This window comes from Globicephala melas, chromosome X (genome assembly GCF_963455315.2).
Source record: "Globicephala melas chromosome X, mGloMel1.2, whole genome shotgun sequence".
NCBI classification, from domain to species: Eukaryota; Metazoa; Chordata; class Mammalia; order Artiodactyla; family Delphinidae; genus Globicephala; species Globicephala melas.
Genome location: NC_083335.1, coordinates 105,558,030 through 105,581,651, shown reverse-complemented (window position 1 = coordinate 105,581,651; position 23,622 = coordinate 105,558,030). Strand labels below are relative to the sequence as shown.

Genomic DNA, 23,622 nt, shown 5'->3' with positions numbered 1-23,622 from the left:
AGAACGGATAAGTGACCTGGAATAAAGAATGGTGGAATTCACTGCCACAGAACAGAATAAAGAAAAAAGAATGAAAAGAAATAAAGACCTCTGGGACAACATTTAACGCAACAACATTCGCATTATAGGGACCCCAGAAGGAGAAGAGAGAGAGAGAAAGGACCCGAGAAAATATCTGAAGAGATTATAGTCAAAAATTTCCCTAACATGGGAAAGGAAAGAGCCACCCAAGTCCAGAAAGTGCATAGAGTCCCATAAAGGATAAACCCCGGGAAAAACATGCTGAGATACAGAGTAATCAAATTGACAAAAATTAAAGACAAAGAAAAATTATTGAAAGCAACAATGGAAAAAATGACAAATAATATACAAGGGAACTCCGATAAGGTGAACAGCTGATTTCTCAATAGAAACTCTACAAGCCAGAAGGGAGTAGCACTATATATATATATTTTTTAACATCTTTATTGGAGTATAATTGCTTTACAATGGTGTGTTAGTTTCTGCTTTATAACAAAGTGAATCAGTTATACATATACATATGTTCCCATATCTCTTCCCTCTTGCATCTCCCTCCCTCCCACCCTCCCTATCCCACCCCCTAGGTGGTCACAAAGCACCGAGCTGATCTCCCTGTGCTATGCAGCTGCTTCCCACTAGCTATCTATTTTACATTTGGTAGTGTATATATGCCCATGCCACTCTCTCATTTTGTCCCAGTTTACCCTTCCCCCTCCCCGTGTCCTCAAGTCCATTGTCTACTTCTGTGTCTTTATTCCTGTCCTTCCCCTAGGTTCATCAGAACCTTTATGTGTTAGCATATGGTATTTGTCTTTCTCTTTCTGACTTACTTCACAATGTATGACAGACTCTAGGTCCATCCACCTCACTACAAATAACTCAGTTTCGTTTCTTTTTATGGCTGAGTAATATTCCATTGTATATATATGCCACATCTTCTTTATCCATTCATCTGTTGATGGACACTGAGGTTGCTTCCATGTCCTGGCTATTGTAAATAGAGCTGCAATGAACATTGTGGTACATGACTCTTTTTGAATTATGGTTTTCTCAGGGTATATGCCCAGTAGTGGGATTGCTGGGTCATATGGTAGTTCTATTTGTAGTTTTTTAAGGAACCTCCACACTGTTCTATATAGGGGATTAAGAGCGCTGCTTAAAGGAGCTTCAGAGACTGGCGTGAGCCGCGGCTATCAGCGCAGACTCCAGAGATGGGAATGAGACACTAACACTGCTGCTGCCGCCACCAAGAAGATTGTGCGCAAGCACAGATCACTATCCACACCTGCCCTCCCCAGAGCCTGTGCAGCCCGCCACTGCCAGGGTCCCATGATCCAGGGACAACTTCCCCGGGAGACGCATGGCGCACCTCAGGCTGGTGCAACGTCATGCCGGTCTCTGCCGCCTCAGGCTCGCTCCGCACTCCGTACCCCTCCCTACCCCCGGCCTCAGTGAGCCAGAGCCCCCGAATCAGCTACTGCTCCTTTAACCCCGTCCTGTATGAGCGAAGAACAGACGTCCTCAGGTGACCTAAAGGCAGAGGCGGGTCCAAATCCAAACCTGAGCCCCAGGAGCTGTGCGAACAAAGAAGAGAAAGGGAAATTTCTCCCAGCAGCTTCAGGAGCAGCAGATTAAATCTCCACAATCAACTTGATGTACCTGCATCTCCGAAATACCTGAAGAGACAACGAATCATCCCAAATTGAGGCGGTGGACTTTGAGAGCAAGATATATTATTTTTTCCCCTTTTCCTCTTTTTGTGAGTGTATATGTGTATGCTTCTACGTGAGATTTTGTCTGTATAGCTTTGCTTTCACCATTTGTCCTAGGGTTCTGTCTGTCCATTTTTGTTTTTTTCTTTTACTTTATAACAAAATTTTTTTCTTAATAATTATTTTTTATTTTAATAACTTTATTTTATCTACTTTATTTTATTTTCTCTTATCCACTTTCTTTCTTTCTACTTTTTCTCCCTTTTATTCTGAGCCGTGTGGATGAAAGGCTCTTGGCGCTGCAGCCAGGAGTCAGGGCTGTGCCTCTGAGGTGGGAGAGCCAACTTCAGGACACTGGTCCAACAAGAGACCTCCCAGCTCCACGTAATATCAAACGGAGAAAATCTCCCAGAGATCTCCATCTCAACACCAAGACCCAGCTTCACTCAACGACCAGCAAGCTACAGTACTGGACACCCTATGCCAAACAACCAGCAAGACAGGAACACAACCCCACCCATTAGCAGAGAGGCTGCCTAAAATCATAGTAAGGCCACAGACACCCCAAAACACACCACCAGACGTGGACCTTCCCACCAGAAAGACAAGATCCAGCCTCATCCACCAGAACACAGGCACTAGTCCCCTCCACCAGGAAGCCTACACAACCCACTGAGCCAACTTTAGCCACTGGGGACAGACACCAAAAACAACGGGAACTACGAATCTGCAGCTTGCAAAAAGGAGACCCCAAACACAGTAAGATAATAAGCAAAATGAGAAGACAGAAAAACACACAGCAGATGAAGGAGCAAGATAAAAACCCACCAGACCTAACAAATGAAGAGGAAATAGGCAGTCTACCTGAAAAAGAATTCAGTGTAATGATAGTAAAGATGATCCAAAATCTTGGAAATAGAATGGAGAAAATGCAAGAAACATTTAACAAGGACCTAGAAGAACTAAAGATGAAACAGGCAACGATGAACAACACAAAAAATGAAATTAAAAATACTCTAGAAGGGATCAATAGCAGAATAACTGAGGCAGAAGAGCGGATAAGTGACCTGGAAGATAAAATAGTGGAAATAACTACTGCAGAGCAGAATTAAAAAAACAGAATGAAAAGAACTGAGGATAGTCTCAGAGACCTCTGGAACAACATTAAATGCACCAACATTCGAATTATAGGGGTACCAGAAGAAGAAGAGAAAAAGAAAGGGACTGAGAAAATATTGGAAGAGATTATAGTTGAAAACTTCCCTAATATGGGAAAGGAAATAGTTAATCAAGTCCAGGAAGCACAGAGAGCCCCATACAGGATAAATACAAGGAAAAACATGCCAAGACACATATTAATCAAACTGTCAAATAATAAATACAAAGAAAACATATTAAAAGCGGCAAGGGAAAAACAACAACTAACACACAAGGGAATCCCCATAAGGTTAACAGCTGATCTTTCAGCAGAAACTCTGTAAGCCAGAAGGGAGTGGCAGGACATATTTAAAGTGATGAAGGAGAAAAACCTGCAACCAAGATTACTCTACCCAGCAAGGATCTCATTCAGATTTGATGGAGAAATTAAAACCTTCACAGACAAGCAAAAGCTGAGAGAGTTCAGCACCACCAAACCAGCTTTACAACAAATGCTAAAGGAACTTCTCTAGGCAAGAAACACAAGGAAAAGACCTACAAAAACGAACCCAAAACAATTAAGAAAATGGGAATAGGAACATACATATCGATAATTATCTTAAATGTAAATGGACTAAATGCTCCCACCAAAAGACACAGATTGGCTGAATGCATACAAAACAAGACCCTTGACTTCCCAGGTGGCATAGTGGTTGAGAGTCCACCTGCCAAAGCAGAGGACACAGGTTCATGCCCCGGTCCGGGAAGATTCCACATGCTGCGGAGTGGCTAGGCCCGTGAGCCATGGCCGCTGAGCCTGCGCGTCCAGAGCCTGTGATCCACAATGGGAGAGGCCACAACAGTGAGAGGCCGTGTACCGCAAAACAAAACAAAACAAAACAAAACAAAAAACAAGACCCATATATATGCTGTCTACAAGAGACCCTCTTCAGACCTAGAACACATACAGACTGAAAGTGAGGGGATGGAAAAAGATATTCCATGCAAAAGGAAACCAAAAGAAAGCTGGAGTAGCAATTCTCATATCAGACAAAATAGACTTTAAAATAAAGACTATTACAAGAGACAAAGAAGGACACTACATAATGATCAAGGGATGGATCCAAAAAGAAGATATAACAATTGTAAATATTCATGCACCGAACAAAGGAGCACCTCAATATATAAGGCAAATACTAACAGCCATAAAAGGGGAAATCGACAGTAACACATTCATAGTAGGGGACTTTAACACCCCACTTTCACCAATGGACAGATCATCCAAAACGAAAATAAATAAGGAAACACAACCTTTAAATGATACATTAAACAAGATGGACTTAAATAATAATAATTAATAATAATTAATATTTATAGGACATTCCATCCAAAAACAACAGAATACACATTTTTCTCAAGTGCTCATGGAACATTCTCCAGGAGAGATCATATCTTGGGTCACAATTCAAGCCTTGGTAAATTTAAGAAAATTGAAATTGTATCAAGTATCTTTTCCGACCACAACGCTATGAGACTAGATATCAATTACAGGAAAATATCTGTAAAAAATACAAACACATGGAGGCTAAACATACAGTACTTAATAACGAAGTGATCACTGAAGAAATCAAAGAGGAAATCAACAAATACCTAGAAACAAATGACAATGGAGACACGATGACCCAAAACCTATGGGATGCAGCAAAAGCAGTTCTAAGAGGGAAGTTTATAGCAATTCAATTCTACCTAAGGAAACAGGAAACATCTCGAATAAACAACCTAACCTTGCACTTAAAGCAATTAGAGAAAAAAGAACAAAAATCCCCAAAGTTAGCAGAAGAAATCATAAAGATCAGATCAGAAATAAATGAAAAACAAATGAAGGAAACGATAGCAAAGATCAATAAAACTAAAAGCTGGTTCTTTGAGAAGATAAACAAAATTGATAAACCATTAGCCAGACTCATCAAGAAAAAAAGGGAGAAGACTCAAATCAACAGAATGAGAAATGATAAAGGAGAAGTAACAACTGACACTGCAGAAATACAAAAGATCATGAGAGATTACTGCAAGCAACTCTATGCCAATAAAATGGACAACCTGGCAGAAATGGACAAATTCTTAGAAAGGCACAACCTGCCAAGACTGAATCAGGAAGAAACAGAAAATATGAACAGACCAATCACAAGCACTGAAATTGAAACTGTGATTAAAAATCTTCCAACAAACAAAAGCCCAGGACCAGATGGCTTCACAGGCGAATTCTATCAAACATTTAGAGAAGAGCTAACACCTATCCTTCTCAAACTCTTCCAAAATATAGCAGAGGGAGGAACACTCCCAAATTCATTCTACGAGGCCACCATCACCCAGATACCAAAACCTGACAAGGATGTCACAAAGAAAGAAAACTACAGGCCAATATCACTGATGAACATAGATGCAAAAGTCCTCAACAAAATACTAGCAAACAGAATCCAACAGCACATTAAAAGAATCATACACCATGATCAAGTGGGGTTTATTCCAGGAATGCAAGGATTCTTCAATATATGCAAATCAATCAACGTGATACACCATATTAACAAACTGAAGGATAAAAACCATATGATCATCTCAGTAGATGCAAAAAATATTTTGACAAAATTCAACACCCATTTATGATAAAATCTCTCCAGAAAGTGGGCATATAGGGAACCTACCTCAACATAATAAAGGCCATATGTGACAAATCCACAGCAAACATCATTCTCAATGGTGAAAAATTGAAAGCATTTCCTCTAAGATCAGGAACAACACAAGGATGTCCACTCTCACCACTAGTATTGAACACAGTTTTCGATGTCCTAGCCACAGCAATCAAAGAAGAAAAAGAAATAAAAGAAATGTAAATTGGAAAAGAAGAAGTAAAACTGTCACTGTTTGCAAATGACATGATACTATACATAGAGAATCCTAAAGATGCCACCAGCAAACTACTAGAGCTAATCAACGAATTTGATAAAGTTGCAGGATACAAAATTAATGCACAGAAATCTCTTGCATTCCTATACACTAACAACGAAAGATCAGAAAGAAAAATTAAGGAAACAATCCCTTTCACCATTGCAACAACAACAACAAAATACCTAGGAATAAACCCACCTAAGGAGGTAAAAGACCTGTACTCAGAAAACTATAAGACACTGATGAAGGAATTCAAAGATGACACAAACAGATGGAGAGATATACCATATTCTCAGATTGGAAGAATCAATATTGTGAAAATGACTATACTACCCAAAGCAATCTACCGATTCAGTGCAATCCCTATCAAATTACTAATGGCATTTTTTACAGAACTAGAACAAAAAATCTTAAAATTTGCATGGAGATACGAAAGATGCTGAATAGGCAAAGCAGTCTCGAGAAAGAAAAACGGAGCTGGAGGAATCAGGCTCACAGACTTCAGACTATACTACAAAGCTACAGTAATCAAGACAGCATGGTACTGGCAGAAATAGAAATATAGATCAACGGAACAGGATAGAAAGCCCAGAGACAAACGCATGCACCCTCGGTCACCTTATTTTTGATAAGGAGACAAGAGTATACAATGCAGAAAAGACAGCCTCTTCAATAAGTGGTGCTGGGAAAACTAGACAGCTACATGTAAAAGAATGAAATCAGAACACTCCCTAACACCATACACAAAAATAAACTCAAAATGGATTAGAGACCTAAATGTAAGACCGGACACTATAAAACTCTTAGAGGAAAAACATAGGAAGAACACTCTTTGACATAAATCACAGCAAGATCGTTTTTGATCCACCTCCTAGAGTAATGGAAATAAAAACAAAAATAAACAAATGGGACCTAATGAAACTTCAAAGCTTTTGCAAAGCAAAGGAAACTACAAACAGGATGAAAAGACAACCCTCAGAATGGGAGAAAATATTTGCAAATGAATCAACAAAGGATTAGTCTCCAAAATATATAAACAGCTCATGTAGCTCAATATTAAAAAAACAAACAACCCAATCAGAAAATGGGCAGAAGACCTAAATAGACATTTCTCCAAAGAAGATATTCAGATGGCCAACAAACACATGAAAAGCTGCCCAACATCACTAATTATTAGAGAAATGCAAATCAAAACTACAATGAGGTATCGCCTCACACTAGTTAGAATGGGCATTATCAGAAAATCTACAAACAACAAATGCTGCAGAGGGTGTGGAGAAAAGGGAACCCTCTTGCACTATTGGTGGGCATGTAAATTGATACAGCCACTATGGAGACCAGTATGGAGGTTCCTTAAAAAACTAAAAAGAGAATTACCATATGACCCAGCAATCCCACTCCTGGGCATATACCCAGAGCAAACCATAATTGAAAAAGACACATGCACCCCAATGTTCATTGCAGCACTATTTATAATAGCCAGGTCACGGAAGCAACCTAAATGCCCACTGACAGACGAATGGATAAAGAAGATGTGGTACATATATACAATGGAATATTACTCAGCCATACAAAGGAACGAAATTGGGTCATTTGTAGAGACATGGTTGGATCTAGAGACTGTCATACAGAGTGAAGTAAGTTAGAGAGAGAAAACAAATATCATGTATTAACGCATATATGTGGAACCTAGAAAAATGGTACAGATGAACCAGTTTGCAGGGCAGAAATAGAGACACAGATGTAGAGAACAAACATATGGACACCAAGGGGGAAAGTGGCGGGGGGCATGGTGGTGGTGGGATGAATTGAGAGATTGGGATTGACATATATACACTAATATGTATAAAATAGATAACTAATAAGAACCTGCTGTATAAAAAATAAAATTTAAAAATTAAAAAAAAGAATAACATACATACAGAAACGTGCACATATCCTAAGTGTGCGACTTAGTGAACTTTCACAGGCTGAACACATATAGCATCAAGTACCCAACCACTGCCAGCATCCATCCTGTGCTCCTTCCACTATCCTGACTTCTAACATCATAGATTAGTTTGCCAACTTTTAAAATATTTAATAGCAATGGAATGGTGTAGTGTATATTCTTTCATGTCTGGCTTCTTTCATTCAATATTATGTTTGTGAAATTCATCCTTATTTTTGCAGGTGGTTGTAGGTTCTTCATTCTCATTGCTGGGTGACATTGTGTGACTATACTATGATTTATTTATTCTACTTCTGCTGGGCATTTGGGTAGTTTCCACTTTGGTGTTATTATGAATAATGCTGCTAAGAACAACTTAATACTAGTCTTTGGTGGTCGTATGTACAACCTTCCTAGGAGTAGAAGTGCTGGGTCAAATATATTTATTTTGAATTTCTAAATTTACTGCAAAGAGCTTAGACGTCTGATCTGTTTCCACTCGTAGTGCCAAAGCAGAAAATGTAACATGGCAGAGCTAAATACAGCAGTTCTCAAAGTGCATCCAAACACATCGTGTTTCTGAATCACCTGGGAGCTTGAGCAGGTGGTTCTCGGCTCATTTATGTGGGAGAACTGTGTGTAGTGGCAACAGGAGGCTTTAGAAGTCAGACAAACTGAAATTTAAATCCCAGCTTTATGAGTTAATGTCTGATCTTTGGGGAATTACTTAATGCTTGGTTTTCTTATTTATAAGGTGGGGCATAGTCATTCTTATTTTACAGGTCTGCAGCCTGGTTGACCAAGATAACCCATAGAAAGCAGCGAGCACAGCGCCTAACACAGTATGCATCATAAATGGTTGTTCCATTCCCTCATTTGCCGACGGAGGAAAATAAGTGAGTGAGACCTCTAGGCCCGAAGTCACTATAGAACAATGACCGCATAACTCAACCATCTGGAGGTATAACAGAATTTAGTATTATGTGACTGTGCCTACAATCTCAGGCCCACTAGAGATGAAGCACAGAAGCCCATGAGTACCAGGAGCAAGCTTTTGACAACATTTGGTTGCCAATGGGCCATACACACCATTCATGATGCTCCTATTAACCTATTATCGTTGTTGTTGTTCTTTTTCTTAAATGCCAGTTTAAATAGCCCTCAGCATCCTTTTACACTGACATCAGGTTCAGTGTGCATGACTTACTGAGTAGAAAACAAAAATCGCCAAGTCAAAAACTTTGTCAGGAAGGAGGAGATGATATGAAAATGAATCCGCAGGCTAGCCCCGTACATTATTACACAGGTGCGCACTACCAGGGTTTGCTGCTTTCTTTTCTAATCACTGTGTTTTCAAATGTGTCTTCAAGACCGCTGAGTGCTAAACTATCTCTTTATCCCCGAGCACGGTCAGCTTCCCCAGCCTCCCACACAACCTGGTTCATGCTGGGATAAAGAGGAAGGTAGGAATGTTAAAACAATAATGCTATGGTCTGAGGCCAGCACCACGTAATCAGATCCTAGCAAGGCAGAGGCTGTTACCTGGGAAATTATTGGAAGAAAATAGGCCTATTTTGCAATGACTTAGTTTTTTCTACCCTCCTTGCTTTCTCCTTTTCATCGTGCCTCCAGTGATCAGATGGAATAAACCTTTCTACATTTATTTCACTAAGGAGCACTGAGAAGCTTTGTATGGGCACCAGCAAAAGATGCAGGAGTCGCAGGACTATGGCCTGACCCACTGTTGGTCTTGAATCCCAAATATGATTCTTAGATGGGCAGCATCAGTTAAAAAAGGCCCCTGGAGTTCAACGCCATACTGCTATACCGCAAAGAGAACCTAGTATTTTGTTTTTACATCTTTATTGGAGTATAACTGCTTTACAATGTTGTGCTAGTTTCTGCTGTACAACAAAGTGAATCAGCTATATGTACACGTATATCCCCATGTCCCCTCCTCTTGAGCCTCCCTCCCACTCTCCCTACCCCACCCCTCTAGGTGGTCACAAAGCATCAAGCTGATCTCCCTGTGCTATGCGACTGCTTCCCACTAGCTATCTATTTTACATTTGTACTGTACATATGTCCATGCCACTCTCTCACTTCGTCCCAGCTTAACCTTCCCCCTCCCCATATCCTCAGGTCTATTCTCTACGTCTGCGTCTTTATTCCTGCCCTGTCCCTAGGTTCTTCAGAGCCACTTTTTTTAGATTCCATATATATGTGTCAGCATACGGTATTTGTTTTTCTCTTTCTGACTTACTTCACTCTGTATGACAGACTCTAGGTCCATCCACCTCACTACAAATAACTCAGTTTCGTTTCTTTTTATGGCTAATATTCCATTGTACATATGTGCCATATCTTCTTTATCCATTCATCTGTCAGTGGACGCTTAGGTTGCTTCCACTTCCTGGCTATTGTAAGTAGAGCTGCAATGAACATTGTGGTACATGTCTCTTTTTGAATTATGGTTTTCTCAGGGTATATGCCCAGTAGTGGGATTGCTGGGTCATGTGGTAATTCTATTGTTAGTTTTTTTTGTTTTTTTTTTTTTTGCGGTACGCGGGCCTCTCACTGCTGTGGCCTCTCCCGTTGTGGAGCACAGGCTCCAGACGTGCAGGCTCAGCGGCCACGGCTCACAGGCCCAGCCGCTCCTCGGCATGTGGTATTTTCTCGGACCTGGGCACGAACCCGTGTCCCCTGCATCCGCAGGCAGACTCTCAACCACTGCACCACCAGGGAAGCCCTATTGTTAGTTTTTAAAGGAACCTCCATACTGTTCTCCATAGCGGCTGTATCAATTTACATTCCCACCAACAGTGCAGGAGGGTTCCCTTTTCTCCACACCCTCTCCAGCACTTACTGTTTCTAGATTTTTTGATGATGGTCATTCTGACTGGTGTGAGGTGATACCTCACTGTAGTTTTGATTTGCATTTCTCTAATGATTAGTGATGCTGAGCACCTTTTCGTGTGGAAAACCCAGTATTTTGAACTTCAGTATTATTAAGTAGATAAATTAGGAGGCTACTGTTCACATTAAAAAGAGATTCAACACAGAAACATATGGAGAATAAAGTGGAAGGCAGCAAAAGTGGTTTGTACGACATTAATATAAAGTTCCAAAGTATTTTGTGAACATTTGTTATGCATATTTTGCCAGTGTGTCTTGCCATAAGATCATTCAACCTGTTTTTACTCTAAATGGATAAAACAAAGGGAGGTGAGGAGTGGGGTAGCCCTGAGTTTTGATACGAGCCTCGGGTCAAGCAGAGCACACTGTGCTGAAGCACGTTCCGTGGCTATGGAAGCTAGAATCACGGTCTTGGAACTGGAAAAGTCTTGAAACTGGCACCATAGTGGGTCACATAATCGAGGTCCAGAGAGGAGAAGTGATTTGCTGAAGCTCACATGATAATTAATTCCATGGCAAAACTGATGTTGGAATGAGATTGTGGGTTCCAGCAAGCAGAGACTAAGCTGCAGCCTACTTGTCTTCCCAGCATCCAGCCCTTTCACTGTAGGTCAGTCCGGTTCCCCCTGGGGCTACAGATCTGGATCTGCCTTGATCTGGGGGCTGGTATGGAGCCCCAGAGGCCATAAAGGAACAGATCCATCTCTGCTCATCAATACCACATCTCTCATGAGGAATCACTCAGCCTTTCCACCTTCCCCTACTGCCTCTACCCCAGCCTGGAGGCCTGTGGAGAGGAAATACCTCGGGGTTGGACCCGACTTCCCAGGTTGTCCCATAATTACACTTCTGCACCTATCAGAACCAAGTCACTATGACTTTGCCTCCACCTTCACAGAGAAAACAGAGGCTATCAGATAAGGGAGGCTTTCGACTTTCTATACCCTTCCCCTTATAACCCAAAACATCCTTACCAGCTTCTTTGCCAAGACAGTGGGAGAGGTATCTCTTTACCAACGCGAAGCCAATTCTTCGTCTTGTGCACTGGATCCCAACATCTCCAGTCTAAGGGTCATTCCCTTCATCAATTTTCCCCATCATTTTTACGTTCTCCCACTGGCTCTTTCCCATTTATATTTAACTGCAAGTAGGTACCATCTTAAAAGAATGAGCCAACCAGAAGCTTTGACATCCTGGATGATGGAAGGAAAGAAGGCTAGAGGGAAGTATGGAAGTAAAAAAAGAAGAGGAGAGAAAGGCTAGCTTCTCTCAATCTTAAACCCTGATTTATCCACCTTTGGGCCCTATACACTCTAGGTGCTTCTCCTCTCATTCAAGCTTCTACTTCCCCACCTCCTAAATGCTCTTCAACCTATCTGGTCTCTGTTTTCACCATTTCACTGAAACATCATGATTGACCTCTTCTTCCTAAACCCAAAGGAAACTTTCCCTTATTATCTCATGTGATCTCCCTGCTTCATTGGGTTCTATTGGATATTCCCTCCACAGAACTTACCCTGCCCTTGGTACCCCTGATCTCCCAGATATTTGAGATGTCTGTCCTCTTTTCATGACCCTTCCTCTATTGGCTCTTTAAATGGTGTTCGTCAGGGTTACATCCTGGAAAGATTCTGGGATAAAGTAGATTGATTTAACCAGATTTCATGTAGAGACAGACAGATATAAGGAGCCTTCTAATAGCTTTAATTACAGCTCTTCGATTTTACTCCTTCTAAGAACCTGATAGGATGGCTCAGGGTCAGTTATTTTCTAGAATTGCCCCCATAGTAGGATTATCCTGAGGCACTCTTGCTAGTTAACCATTTCCATCCACTTCTTCCATCAGTCCAGAAACTGACTAATTTCGCTCCCATCGATTTCACTGCCTCGATTCCACTTTCATCTCCTCCATGCTGATGTCTCCCAGATCAACATCTCCAGCTCAGAATTCTCTTCTGAGCTCCAAAACCAAACATTAACTAGACACCTTCAAATGGAAGTCCCCATCGTATCCCCAACATTAACTCTCACAAACTGCTATTCCCAGATGCTCCCACCTCAAGGGTGGCATCCACCCACTGTAGCCAGAAAACTGAGTCGTCCTGATACTGCCTGCCCTCAGGCTCAGTTACCAATCCTGGTGCACTTACCTCCTTTAAAGTCTCCCACATCCATCCAGTACTCTCCTTCTCCACTACCCCACCCCTAACTTCAAACTTATTAATTCTCATGTAGATTACTAAAAAAAAACAGAACAGGAGAGCAGAGAAAGTAAGTGTAAAATATGAAGTAAAGGAAGGTGATTTTTTTTTTTTTTAGTTCTGAGTAAATACATACACATGTGTGCTATGCAACATGAAATGTATTTATCACTGTGGCTTCTCAGAGCTCATCCTCCACAGGCCTGGGCAGGTGTCTGAGCTCCCTCCAAAGCCACATGTGGTTAGTGAGCACTTGAAATTGGCTAGTCTGAACTGAGATGTGTTGTAATAGACACACCAGATTTCAGACTTGGTATGAAGAATATAAATACCTCATTAATCATTTTTATATTGATTACATGTGTAATGATAACATTTGAGATACATCAGATTAAATTAAATGTATTATTGAAAATAATTTCACCTTTTAGAAAAACGTTTTAAATTGTGGCTACTAGAAAAATTTAAATTACATTGTATTTCCACTGGACAGCGTTACTGTAGCAGCTGGAGTGTGCCACTCACAGCTGAGGGCTTAAGATCCCCTCAAAAATAGACTGATCCTTTCCATATCCAAAAATGTTTGAGGATCAGCAAGCTGCATCTCTTCTTCAAATGCAGGGACTTGTCTTAACTTGGGGATCAGGATAATGCAGTACTCCCTGCTGTGATGTGCTTTTTTTTTTTTTTTTTGGCTGTGCCAGGTCTTAGTTGCGGGATCTTTCAGTTGCAGCATGCGGACTCCTAGTTGCGGCATGCATGATCAATGTGGGATCTAGTTCCCCGACCAGGGATCGAAACCGGTCCCCCTGCATTGGGAGCGCGGAGTCTTACCCAGTGGACCACCAGGGAAGTCCCCCTGCTGTGAGGTACTTCTGCTCAATGGATAAAATATAGCTTAAATGCTGTAGAAAGCCCAATATATTAAAGCCAAACTTATTTAAAAAAAAAAGCTCTCTTAAGGGATTTCAGCATCCTGGCATGCTTCCACCTACCAAACCACTGCCTCCTGTTAAATGAAAACGATATTCAAGGGCAGGGGCTCTGGATTATTTCTTTTATTTCTCTCCACAGCACCTGGTGCCTTGCTGTGTGTGGAAGTTTCTAAGCAGCTGGCTAACTGTGGATCGTTGGTCAGGGGCTGAGGTTTCTCTCAGTTCCCTTCTAAAGCCTTGCGTCACTGAATACTTTAAATCCCCCTCACTGCCTGAATGAGGACACACCCTTTCCATTTCTGTATGCTCAAATGCCAAAATAAAACAAAGTACAGACCTGTCTTCTTATATTTGATTTATATTAATATCCTCCATAAGGAGTTCAGCATTAAGCAAATTAGAGTAGGAGGGTTGGAGCGATAGTGAAAGAATAAACTTAAAAGAATGGGAGAAACGAATTCATTGATCCCATGTTCAATATACCCGACTATTATCAATCTGCAAGAAATGGATGTTGCATTTGGAACAAGACCAGCAGGAAGATGTCTAATAATAACCTTGGGCAGAATTCCAGTCGACCACAGTAAATGCCCAAGGAAGCTCATGGTTGTTTATTTTCACTGACGTAGCACAGTAAGTATCTCGCTTTTAAAATGCTATCTGAGTAGCTAAATAGATGGCGAGGCTAGTAAAGGAAGCCAAGGATGTCTCTGGAAATCTGGTCATCTTTTTGAGCACTAGCGGGTGAGTGCCCTACCTCCCAACGAACGTAATGCACCTTCTGCAAGACAGCAGTCTCTTGGCACTGCCCCACTTTGAAGTAAAGTCCAAAATGAACTCCTGCTAACGTAGCATATCGAACCAGCCCTTTTTCATTACCAAGGCTCTATCATAAAACCTAGGCAATTTTCTATTTCTCTTCTAATTTCTTTATCAGTGTTATTTAATTCTATTTACTCTTTCTTCCAACAACAAAAAAGGCAGGTGGAGGGCTTCCCTGGTGGCGCAGTGGTTGAGAGTCCGCCTGCCGATGCAGGGGACATGGGTTCGTGCCCCGGTCCGGGAAGATCCCACATGCCGCAGATCGGCTGGGCCCGTGAGCCATGGCTGCTGAGCCTGCGCGTCCGGAGTGTGTGCTCTGCAACGGGAGAGGCCACCACAGTGAAAGGCCCACGTACCGCAAAAAAAAAAAAAAAAGGCAGGTGGAAAACCTACAGGTATACCTTCCAGAAAAGTTCCCCCTTGAACATGATTCCATTGTATCCTCAATATCCTTATCAATTTGCTACTTACAAGGGTCTAAAGTATAGATTGCTTTAAAGTCCTGTGTATTTAGATATGCCAGCTTCCCACTCCCTTTCCTTAAAGGGCTATGCCAGGCTCTGTATTAGACACCGGGGATACGGTGAGGACAAGACAGGTTTCTACTCAACATCACGCTGGCAAACGTGGACTCGCTGTCAAGGAGTTCACCGCTCTCTCCTTTCTGCCCCCACTGCACCTGGGAACACACCCCTTTGCAGGCTGTGTCCTTCTCAACCTGTATGAAAGCAATCTGTTTGTGTGCCAGTCTCTTCTAGAATCTCTGGATCACAAAGTACCACAGGGCTCAGAGCTCAGCACGTAGTATGTACTCGATCACTGTGGGCAGAGCTAACCCGGATCACAATAAACAGCCTTCACTGTAAATAATATATAGACAAATGCATGTAGACAGGGACACTTGTACACACCTTCTCAAGTGCCAGGCTAAATCAAGAGCATGGTTCATTAAAAAAGGGCATTTTACACGATTGCTGAGACTTAAATAAAATTCGTATTTACAGAGGGTGACATTCAGTGACATAAAGTCACGTTCTGGGACTTGCAGTAAAGCTTTATGTCCCTTTATTTACCCAGAAATGTCCTTTTCCATATCTCTAGGTAAAGTTAGAGTGAGTTTGGGGAAACAGTGCGTGCCTCGGCTAATACAATCACAACCACTCTGGTAAATGCTACTTTTTTTCAAGATAATGTTTTGTTATTGAGTCCTGTTTCCTCTAAACTTTATGAATCCAAGTTTGGTTACACGTGGGGGAAGGAGCCTGTCCTCTGGAGGGGAATCTCTCAAGTCTTCCATGCACTTTCCAAAGTCAGTTAAGCAACAGCAGCCACGCTCTGAGGGACCCACGATGGACTTGGGGCAATATGTTTGGGGACTGGGAGAAACAGAATTTATATGATTTGAAATATGAAGATATTAGCAAAGCTAAAGATCAACAGAAACTACTCAAAAACATAAAAAGAAATCCTAATTTAATATTTTCACTTGCCACTCTCTTCATCAACAAACTATGTTACTAGGTAGTTAATATGTGCCTTCATTATTAAGTGTAGATCTAAATTTAGAATAAAACCCCACAATGACCCAATTTTGCTGATAAGAGAAAAGGTGCTTCAAAAAACTTACTAGTGGTTTATAAAGTGGTTGCAGCACCTATTTAAACAGAACCAATTTTCAATAGACCACAATAATGATGGACAACATGGGAAATTTTTATAAAAGGTAGATCAAAGCAATCACTTTAACAGTTCAAATTCTGTACATCCTTCACACACTCACACACACACACACACAAACACACACACACACATTTTAAGCCAGAACTGCCAAAAAGATGGAAAAAGAATGTATCTCACTTAAAGGTGTGTTGCAGGAGAAAGGTCTTCCACTCTGCAGGTATAGAACTCTGTGTTCAAATCCCAGCGCTACAGCCTTCAAAGCAATGTGGCTTTGGAGAAGTCGCTTACCCTCTCTGAACTTCAGTTTCCTCATTTCTAAACTGGCAGGGAGGTGGAGGTGTAACACTGCCAGCTTGTATGGTTCCTGGGAGTTAACCTCCAGGATGAGCTGTCACAAGTGAAAGTAGAAAGTACTTGAACTTTCTTCCTTTCCTTGATTTCCTCTGCCCACCCTCTCAGGCAGAAGCAACCAAGGAGCAGAATAGCTAAAAGGCAAAAAGGGAAGGAAAAGAAGTAGGCACCAGAGACTGAAATGATACACAAACAGGAACCAGACGCTGCCCTCTCCCCTGCCCTTGACCTGTCAGGAAGTTGTGTGATGCAAATCTGAACACTGAGTTTAACTTTAAAAAATATATTCCGGGTGATGGACTTCCCTGGTGGCACAGTGGTTAAGAATCTGTCTGCCAATGCAAGGGAGACAGGTTCAAGCCCTGGTCTGGGAAGATCCCAGATGCTGCAGAGCAACTGAGTCTGTGTGCCACAACTACTGAGCCTGCGTGCCACAACTAATGAATCCTGCATGCCTAGAGCCCGTGTTCTTCGACAAGAGAAGCACCCGCTCGCCGCAACTAGAGAAAGCCCGTGCGCAGAAACAAAGACCCAATGCAGCCAAAAATAAATAAATAAAATTTATTTTAAAAAATATATATATATTCTGGGTGATCTCATAACAAGTTTTTAATGGTCAGTTTGTTGTTGTTGTTGTTTTGCAGTGCTTAATCAAGAGTTGTTTAGTGGGGCTTCCCTGGTGGCGCAGTGGTTGAGAGTCCGCCTGCCGATGTAGGGGACACGGGTTCGTGCCCCGGTCCGGGAAGATCCCACGTGCCGTGGAGCGGCTGGGCCCGTGAGCCATGGCCGCTGAGCCTGCGCGTCCGGAGCCTATGCTCCGCAACAGCAGAGGCCACAACAGTGAGAGGCCCGCAAGAGTTGTTCAGTGGCTCAAAGGAATCCCTTGGTAACAAACTTATGGGGATGGTTTGTATCCCATCAGAAACAGGTACTACACTGTGTATGTTGTTCAGCAAGCGGCTTAAGCGCTGGGGAGCAGTTAATATCAAACTTCCCTAAGAAAATATATCTTTAAAAATAGAAACACAGTGAACAAAAGCCCTAGGTGCTCTAATGTAACTTTCTTGGTTTTCATGTTTTACAAAATTGTCCTAAGTCTCCCTTTGAACCCTTATTAACCCTTATGAAGAAATAACACTTACATGATGGACTGGCCTTGAAATCTGTGAGCCCTCATTTTGGGAGTTCACAGAAAATGCTACATCACAAAATCCTTTTTTAAAAAAACCTCTTCCCAGGGTCAAACTCCACAGCCAATCAAAATATTGCACCTTTTAACTCGAGGGAAATCGCTAGAGAGAGAGTAGCTCTAAGTAGTATGTCGCTTGGATTTGAGGGTCCAAAGAGAGGTCTCCCCAAGTTCCCGAAGACTTCAGGCCACGGAAAATCCACCACCCATTTGGTGTTTTTGATTCCTTGAGGATACACGTTGAGGTGTTTGAGAACCACCTTCCACATTTACTTAAGGAATCATGACCAGTGGTGGAGAAGCTGATGAAATTTGGGATACCAGTAACTGAGATGCAAGGAAGCTCTGAGTGCCCGTTTCCACACTTTCATTATGAAAGGCATGCAGCCCCTTTCCAAGTAAATATAGCTGCTCCAGGTTCCCACTACCTGAAGAGAAACCCTCACAGCACGCTCCGGAAATGTTTACAATTCATTTAAGATGCACATTATTTCTAAACACATCGCCGAGGAACCCTTTTACTTATTTATTTTGAAATTTTCAAACGAATGGGGAAGTTTGGCTTCCATGTCGTTTTCATTTTTCAAAAACTGACATTAGGCACCAAAATTAGTTGAGGACAGAATCATTCCTTACCTAAAATTTAGAACTTAACAACGGACTCGTCTCAAGCTTTGTGAAGAGAATGCCATTTTTAAATTGTACCACAGGATCTGTATCTTTAGATGAGAATACACCTAAAAGATAAAAGCCCATCCCCTCCTCCCAAGGCACAAAAACACAGCATAGCCCAAGCAGCCCGTTTCCTACCCAGCCAATACAATAATGCTTTGTAAGCTGAGAGCAGCGCTCGGTTACAGAAGCTAAGTATAAACAGCTGAGAAGGATTAGGCGGTAGCTCTATTCTCATTTACATGAAAATCCTCTAAGCATCGCTTTCCTCGGTGGCTGCGGGCGCATAAAAGAGTTCCTCGCTGAAACTCTCTTGTGCCATAGCCACGCATACATTTGCATCCTTTGTCTTTACTTACCAGTCGAGGCTGTGGGCATGTGTGCTCGATTTCCTCCATGGTTTCTGAGGGAGGCTCATTGGAAAGGGATTTTGGGATACCTGTTTCTGACTCAGCATCAGTGGTAAGTACTGGCATGGCCAGTGAATGCTGCCTCCAGTTCTACACCCTCTGAGAGTCTCCTCCTAGGCAGAGAATGTTTTCTTTGTCACGTATTTTTCTCTTCCCCACCCATCCCCCTTCTTCGTCCCTTCTTTCTGTCTTCCCAGGGGGAAGTAAAGAGGTTATCCTCCACCCCCACCACTTTCCTTCTCCAAGAACCCAAGAGGCAAGGCCTCAGTTTATCACTATAACAACCAGACAGCACAGGAGCTGCGGGTGCGGGATACAGTACCTCATTTGCATGGAGCGCGCTGGTTGGCTACTGTCGTAATAGTACCACTCCGCCGGAGAGCGGCCGGGCCCCATTGGCTGGCGGGCCGTGCCCTGGGGGCCCGAACTTGCTGCTTTTGTTTCTCCTGTTTAATTCAGTTGCAAAGGTCCATTCTGGGCTAGGGACCCCGGCTGCGCTACCCAGATAAGAAAAAACCGCGTCCTGACATGCCCAGGACGCCTCGAGACAGAACATAGCAGACCTCCACTAAAAAAGACCAAGTCCCTGACATGTTTGCTGTGCTGTAGTCAGAATTTTGCCAAATAGGAGTCACCCTGAAGACAAAACCACTTTTGAGCCCAAACTCCCTGTGCCCACAATTGCCACCTGGCCTCGGAGGGCCTCTCACGGCATTCATTGAGAGCACCTGAGTGTTCACCCCCTTGACTGCAACAAGAGCAATGGCAGATCCTCTGAGGCCTGGTGTAGCGCTGGCGCTTACCCCTGGGGCTGCCCTGAGAGGAACTTCGAAGGAGGTAGATTGTCTTCGAAAACCTGCCTCCCACCTCTGACTGCCCTCCCCAATTACTTCCTCCCTCGGCCATTCCTCCTCCTCCCCAGCTATTCTGAGTTTCCTCAATGAGCTCTTGCTGTTGTCTGCGCTTCCATACACCGTTCCTTATGCTGGTCTATTATTCCCGTGCTCCCATTTCCTAAGCACCCTGCTCTCAGCGAAATGCTCATGGCAATCACAGAAACATCACAGATGGGGTATTAAAGATGATGTGCCTTAACGTCTAAATCGTCCAGGAATAGCCACCATTTATAAGAGGGCGTTCTGGAGACACACACCCAAAGAAAAGAACTCACAAAGGTATTCGTTCTAGTGAAATATCACACTTTAAATAACATTAATAAAAATCACGCCTTGGGAATTCCCTGGCAGTCCATAGTTAGGACTCCACGCTCTCACTACTGAGGGTCCGGGTTCCATCCCTGATTGGGGAACTAAAATCCCACAGCCACGCGGCTTGGCCAAAAAAAAAAAAAAAAATCATGGTAATTGCTAGCATTTATTAAGCACAGGCACAGTGCTAGGTACTTCACCTAGATATTGTTTAATCTTCATAACAACCCAAAGAGGTCAATCTTATCATTATCCCCATTTACAGGTGAGAAAATTGAAATTTACAGTAATTGCTCAGGGCCTCAAACTCATAAGCAGCGGAGCTGGGATTGGAAGGATGCGGGCTTGGCGAGGCAGGGGGGATGCAGCAGGTGTAGTGACAGAAAAAACATCTAGGTAGAAATCCTCTTAAGACAAGTCCCTGGGCTTCTAAATCTTTCATTTTAATCTATAGCAGTGGTTTTCATCCAAGTATGCTCCAGGACCAGCCACACCAACATCAGCGTCACCTGAGAACTTGTTGGAAATGTAAATTATTCATCCCTCAAGACCTGGCTCAGTAGGTCTGGGATAGGGCCGGAATTTGCATTTCTTTTTTTAAAAAATAAATTTACTTATTTTATTTATTTATTTTTGGCTGTTCATGATCCGTTGGAAAGACCTCACCCCCTAACCCCCACTGTGTTCTGGGCCACGGAGCCTGGTTCCTAATTGGTCCTCTAATTCCCTCTCTAGAATGGGATGCTCACCTGTTCCTATTTAGCAGCGTCCTGATGGCTAGTGGGGTCCTTGCAAACCCCTCTTGCCCAAGAGCCTAGACTGTGCCCTTATCCCCCACCTCCAGCCTTTGCTGTGTCAAAGTGGGCAGATGCCCCCTTCTCCCCCCACACCCCATCTCAACGAAACAAGATGCTGTCTCTGCCTGAGCATCTTCATTGTGTCACCTAAATCAGACCTTTAACCATCAGTGACATTATGTGCTAAATCCAAGTCGTACCTGACACATAATCAGCCCAAGTCCTTACACCTCAAAATTTAGACCTCTAACTGACTTGAGGGTCAGCTCTATAAGTAACTCCATTCCCACTAATCCTACCCCAGCCTTGTCTTGGCTTCTCATCGCCCTCTCCCCACAGCCCAGTGGTTGACTCTCACAGTCCTAATGGGGAGAAATAAGCTCTTTAAGGCACCACTCTGAGGGGTCCTTACCAGATTCACCCACTCTGGGGATCAGTCTTGGCTGCTCTTGCAACCTGATTCAGGAAATTCTTAATAATATCTGAATGGGTTATTTAAACTTGGGGGCTTTGTAATGCTATTAAGATGATTAAGAATGACCAGTTAATTACACAATATGGAATTAAGTATTCCATAACCCTCTAGGGGTTATATGGGGGGGTGACTATAAAGGGATAGGAGAAGAGGGGTTACTGGGGTGATGGAATTGTTCTGTATCCTGATTATGGTAATGGTTACACAAATCTATACACAATGTTAACATTGTTATAAAAAGAACCTCCATGGAGGACATTTGTCAGTACATGCTACAGCCTTTAGAGAGTTCATACCCTTTGACCCAGGGCTTTCCCTCGGGAATTTATCCCCAAAGAAACAACCAGAAGCTCACAAATAATTACATACAAAGATGCTAATGCAGACTTATTTACAAGAAGCAAAAAAAAAAAAAGATACAATTTACAGCAATAGGAGAAGTGGTTAAAATAAAAATTAAATACATCCATATAGTATTATACATGCATTAGGAGTCACGTTTTTGAAGAAAATCTAATGCTAGGGGAACATATTAACATTGTGTCAGGTGAGAAAAGCAGGCCACAGAATACGATTCTGAAAAATAATCCTGATTATGGGATATGTACAAGCCTAGAAAAGAGCACTGGAGGGAAATACATCAGGATGTTAAGTAACATCTTTAAATGGTGGGATTATGGGGGATTTTGATTTCTTTTTTATATTTTCAGGTCTATAACAAGTATTTTAAAATAAGCATCTATTACCCTGATAGTTGGGGGGGAAATGAACATTACCCTTTCTCCCCAAAGGAATCAAGGGCTGGATACGGGGTGGGGATGAGGCAGGCAGAGGTTAGCATGTGAGAGAATAGAAAGGTGCAGGGGCTCAGTGGAGGAAAAAGAAAGCTGAAACTGGGGGAGTCCTATCTCCAGGTAGCAGAAGCAGAGGGAACGTGTTGGAGGCAGGCTGCTCAGAAAACCCCCAGGGAACTTTTGGGGACAGGGCTCTTGAGTCTTGTAACCTCTACAAGTAGGGTACGGCTTCATGAGAACTTGTTAGATCAGCGCTGCCCCTCACAAGCACCACCATCTTTCTCTCTACCGTTTATCAAGTATCTTCTGCTCTGAGTACTATGCTAGGTACTTACCGTGTGCTACCTGTAACCCCCTCAACAGCTGATCAGATGAGGAAACCGAGTCATAGGGACCTTTGCTTCAGCTTGGAAGAGACCTACAAATGATATCATTCTTCCCCCAAGCGGTCTTCACTTCAACATCAAATTATGGGGAATACTCTTACCAAATATCTGCAGGGAAGAACTAAAATAATAGAGCAGAAACTGAGCTTTCCCTGATCCCCTCAGGCCTTACCATTTTCGTCAACACCTGCCCGCTGGCTGCCAATGGCCAGCACCTGCATCTCTGCCTGAGGGCTTTCTCAGGCCACCGAAAGCCCTGCCCCCTCTCCCCAACAATACCGTTGAGACAGGGCTGACGGGCCAGAAAAGGTACAGCCCACACCCCCAAGAGCTCTCAAGCAATGACTGAGAGGAGTGAATGTACAAATACCGCACTGCCCTCAGTCCTCAAGTGGGATCATTGAATCTACGCTGTTCTACACTGACTCCCAGAGTTCCCCAGTGGGATTAAATTCAATTTCCCATGGTGGTAGCTGGCTTGACAGAGCGCCCCGAATTGTATTGGCTGCCTTCTTTTCTTTGTCTCCCTTGCCCACACTCCTGTGGGTGTTTCCTGGACTCACCTCCCAAATTAACTTGAACTTGAATTCTTGTCTCAGGGTCTGCATCTGCATCTGGAGGATCTCCAACTAACAGCATTTCAGTGCCCCGTCATAAAGTTCTAATATGATCTATTTCTTACGGCAAATACCTTTCATGTCCTCATCACACGTGGATAAAAATGTCATAACATCGTATATCTGTTTATTTTTTTAAAAGCAGGCATTACATTTAAGCTTTCTCTTTTTTTTTTTTTTCCATGGTACGCGGGCCTCTCACTGTTGTGGCCTCTCCCTTTGTGGAGCACAGGCTCCGGACGCGCAGGCTCAGCGGCCATGACTCACGGGCCCAGCCGCTCCGCGGCATGTGGGATCTTCCCGGACCGGGGCACGAACACGTGTCCCCTGCATCGGCAGGCGGACTCTCAACCACTGCGCCACCAGGGAAGCCCCGTACTGAAAATTTTAAATTATTTACTTCTAGTTTGCATGTCCCTGCAT

At 42.8% G+C, this 23,622-nt stretch overlaps 1 protein-coding gene across 4 annotated transcripts in view; it reads right to left on the bottom strand.

Annotated features, from left to right (window-relative positions):
* The window catches only part of PCYT1B (phosphate cytidylyltransferase 1B, choline), a 168,159-nt gene that overhangs the window by 122,334 nt on the left and 22,203 nt on the right, over positions 1-23,622 (bottom strand). Inside the window, exon 1 of one of the 4 annotated variants that reach the window (XM_060292704.2) lies at positions 18,872-19,216. The exons of 1 other annotated variant lie outside the window; for it this stretch is intronic. In XM_060292704.2, the coding sequence (XP_060148687.1) occupies positions 18,872-18,988 (117 nt within the window). In that variant the 5' untranslated portion in view covers positions 18,989-19,216. Of the gene's footprint in view, positions 1-18,871; positions 19,217-23,622 lie in introns of those variants that run through there. 2 more of the 4 variants (XM_030851302.2, XM_060292705.1) reach the window with 2 other exon arrangements.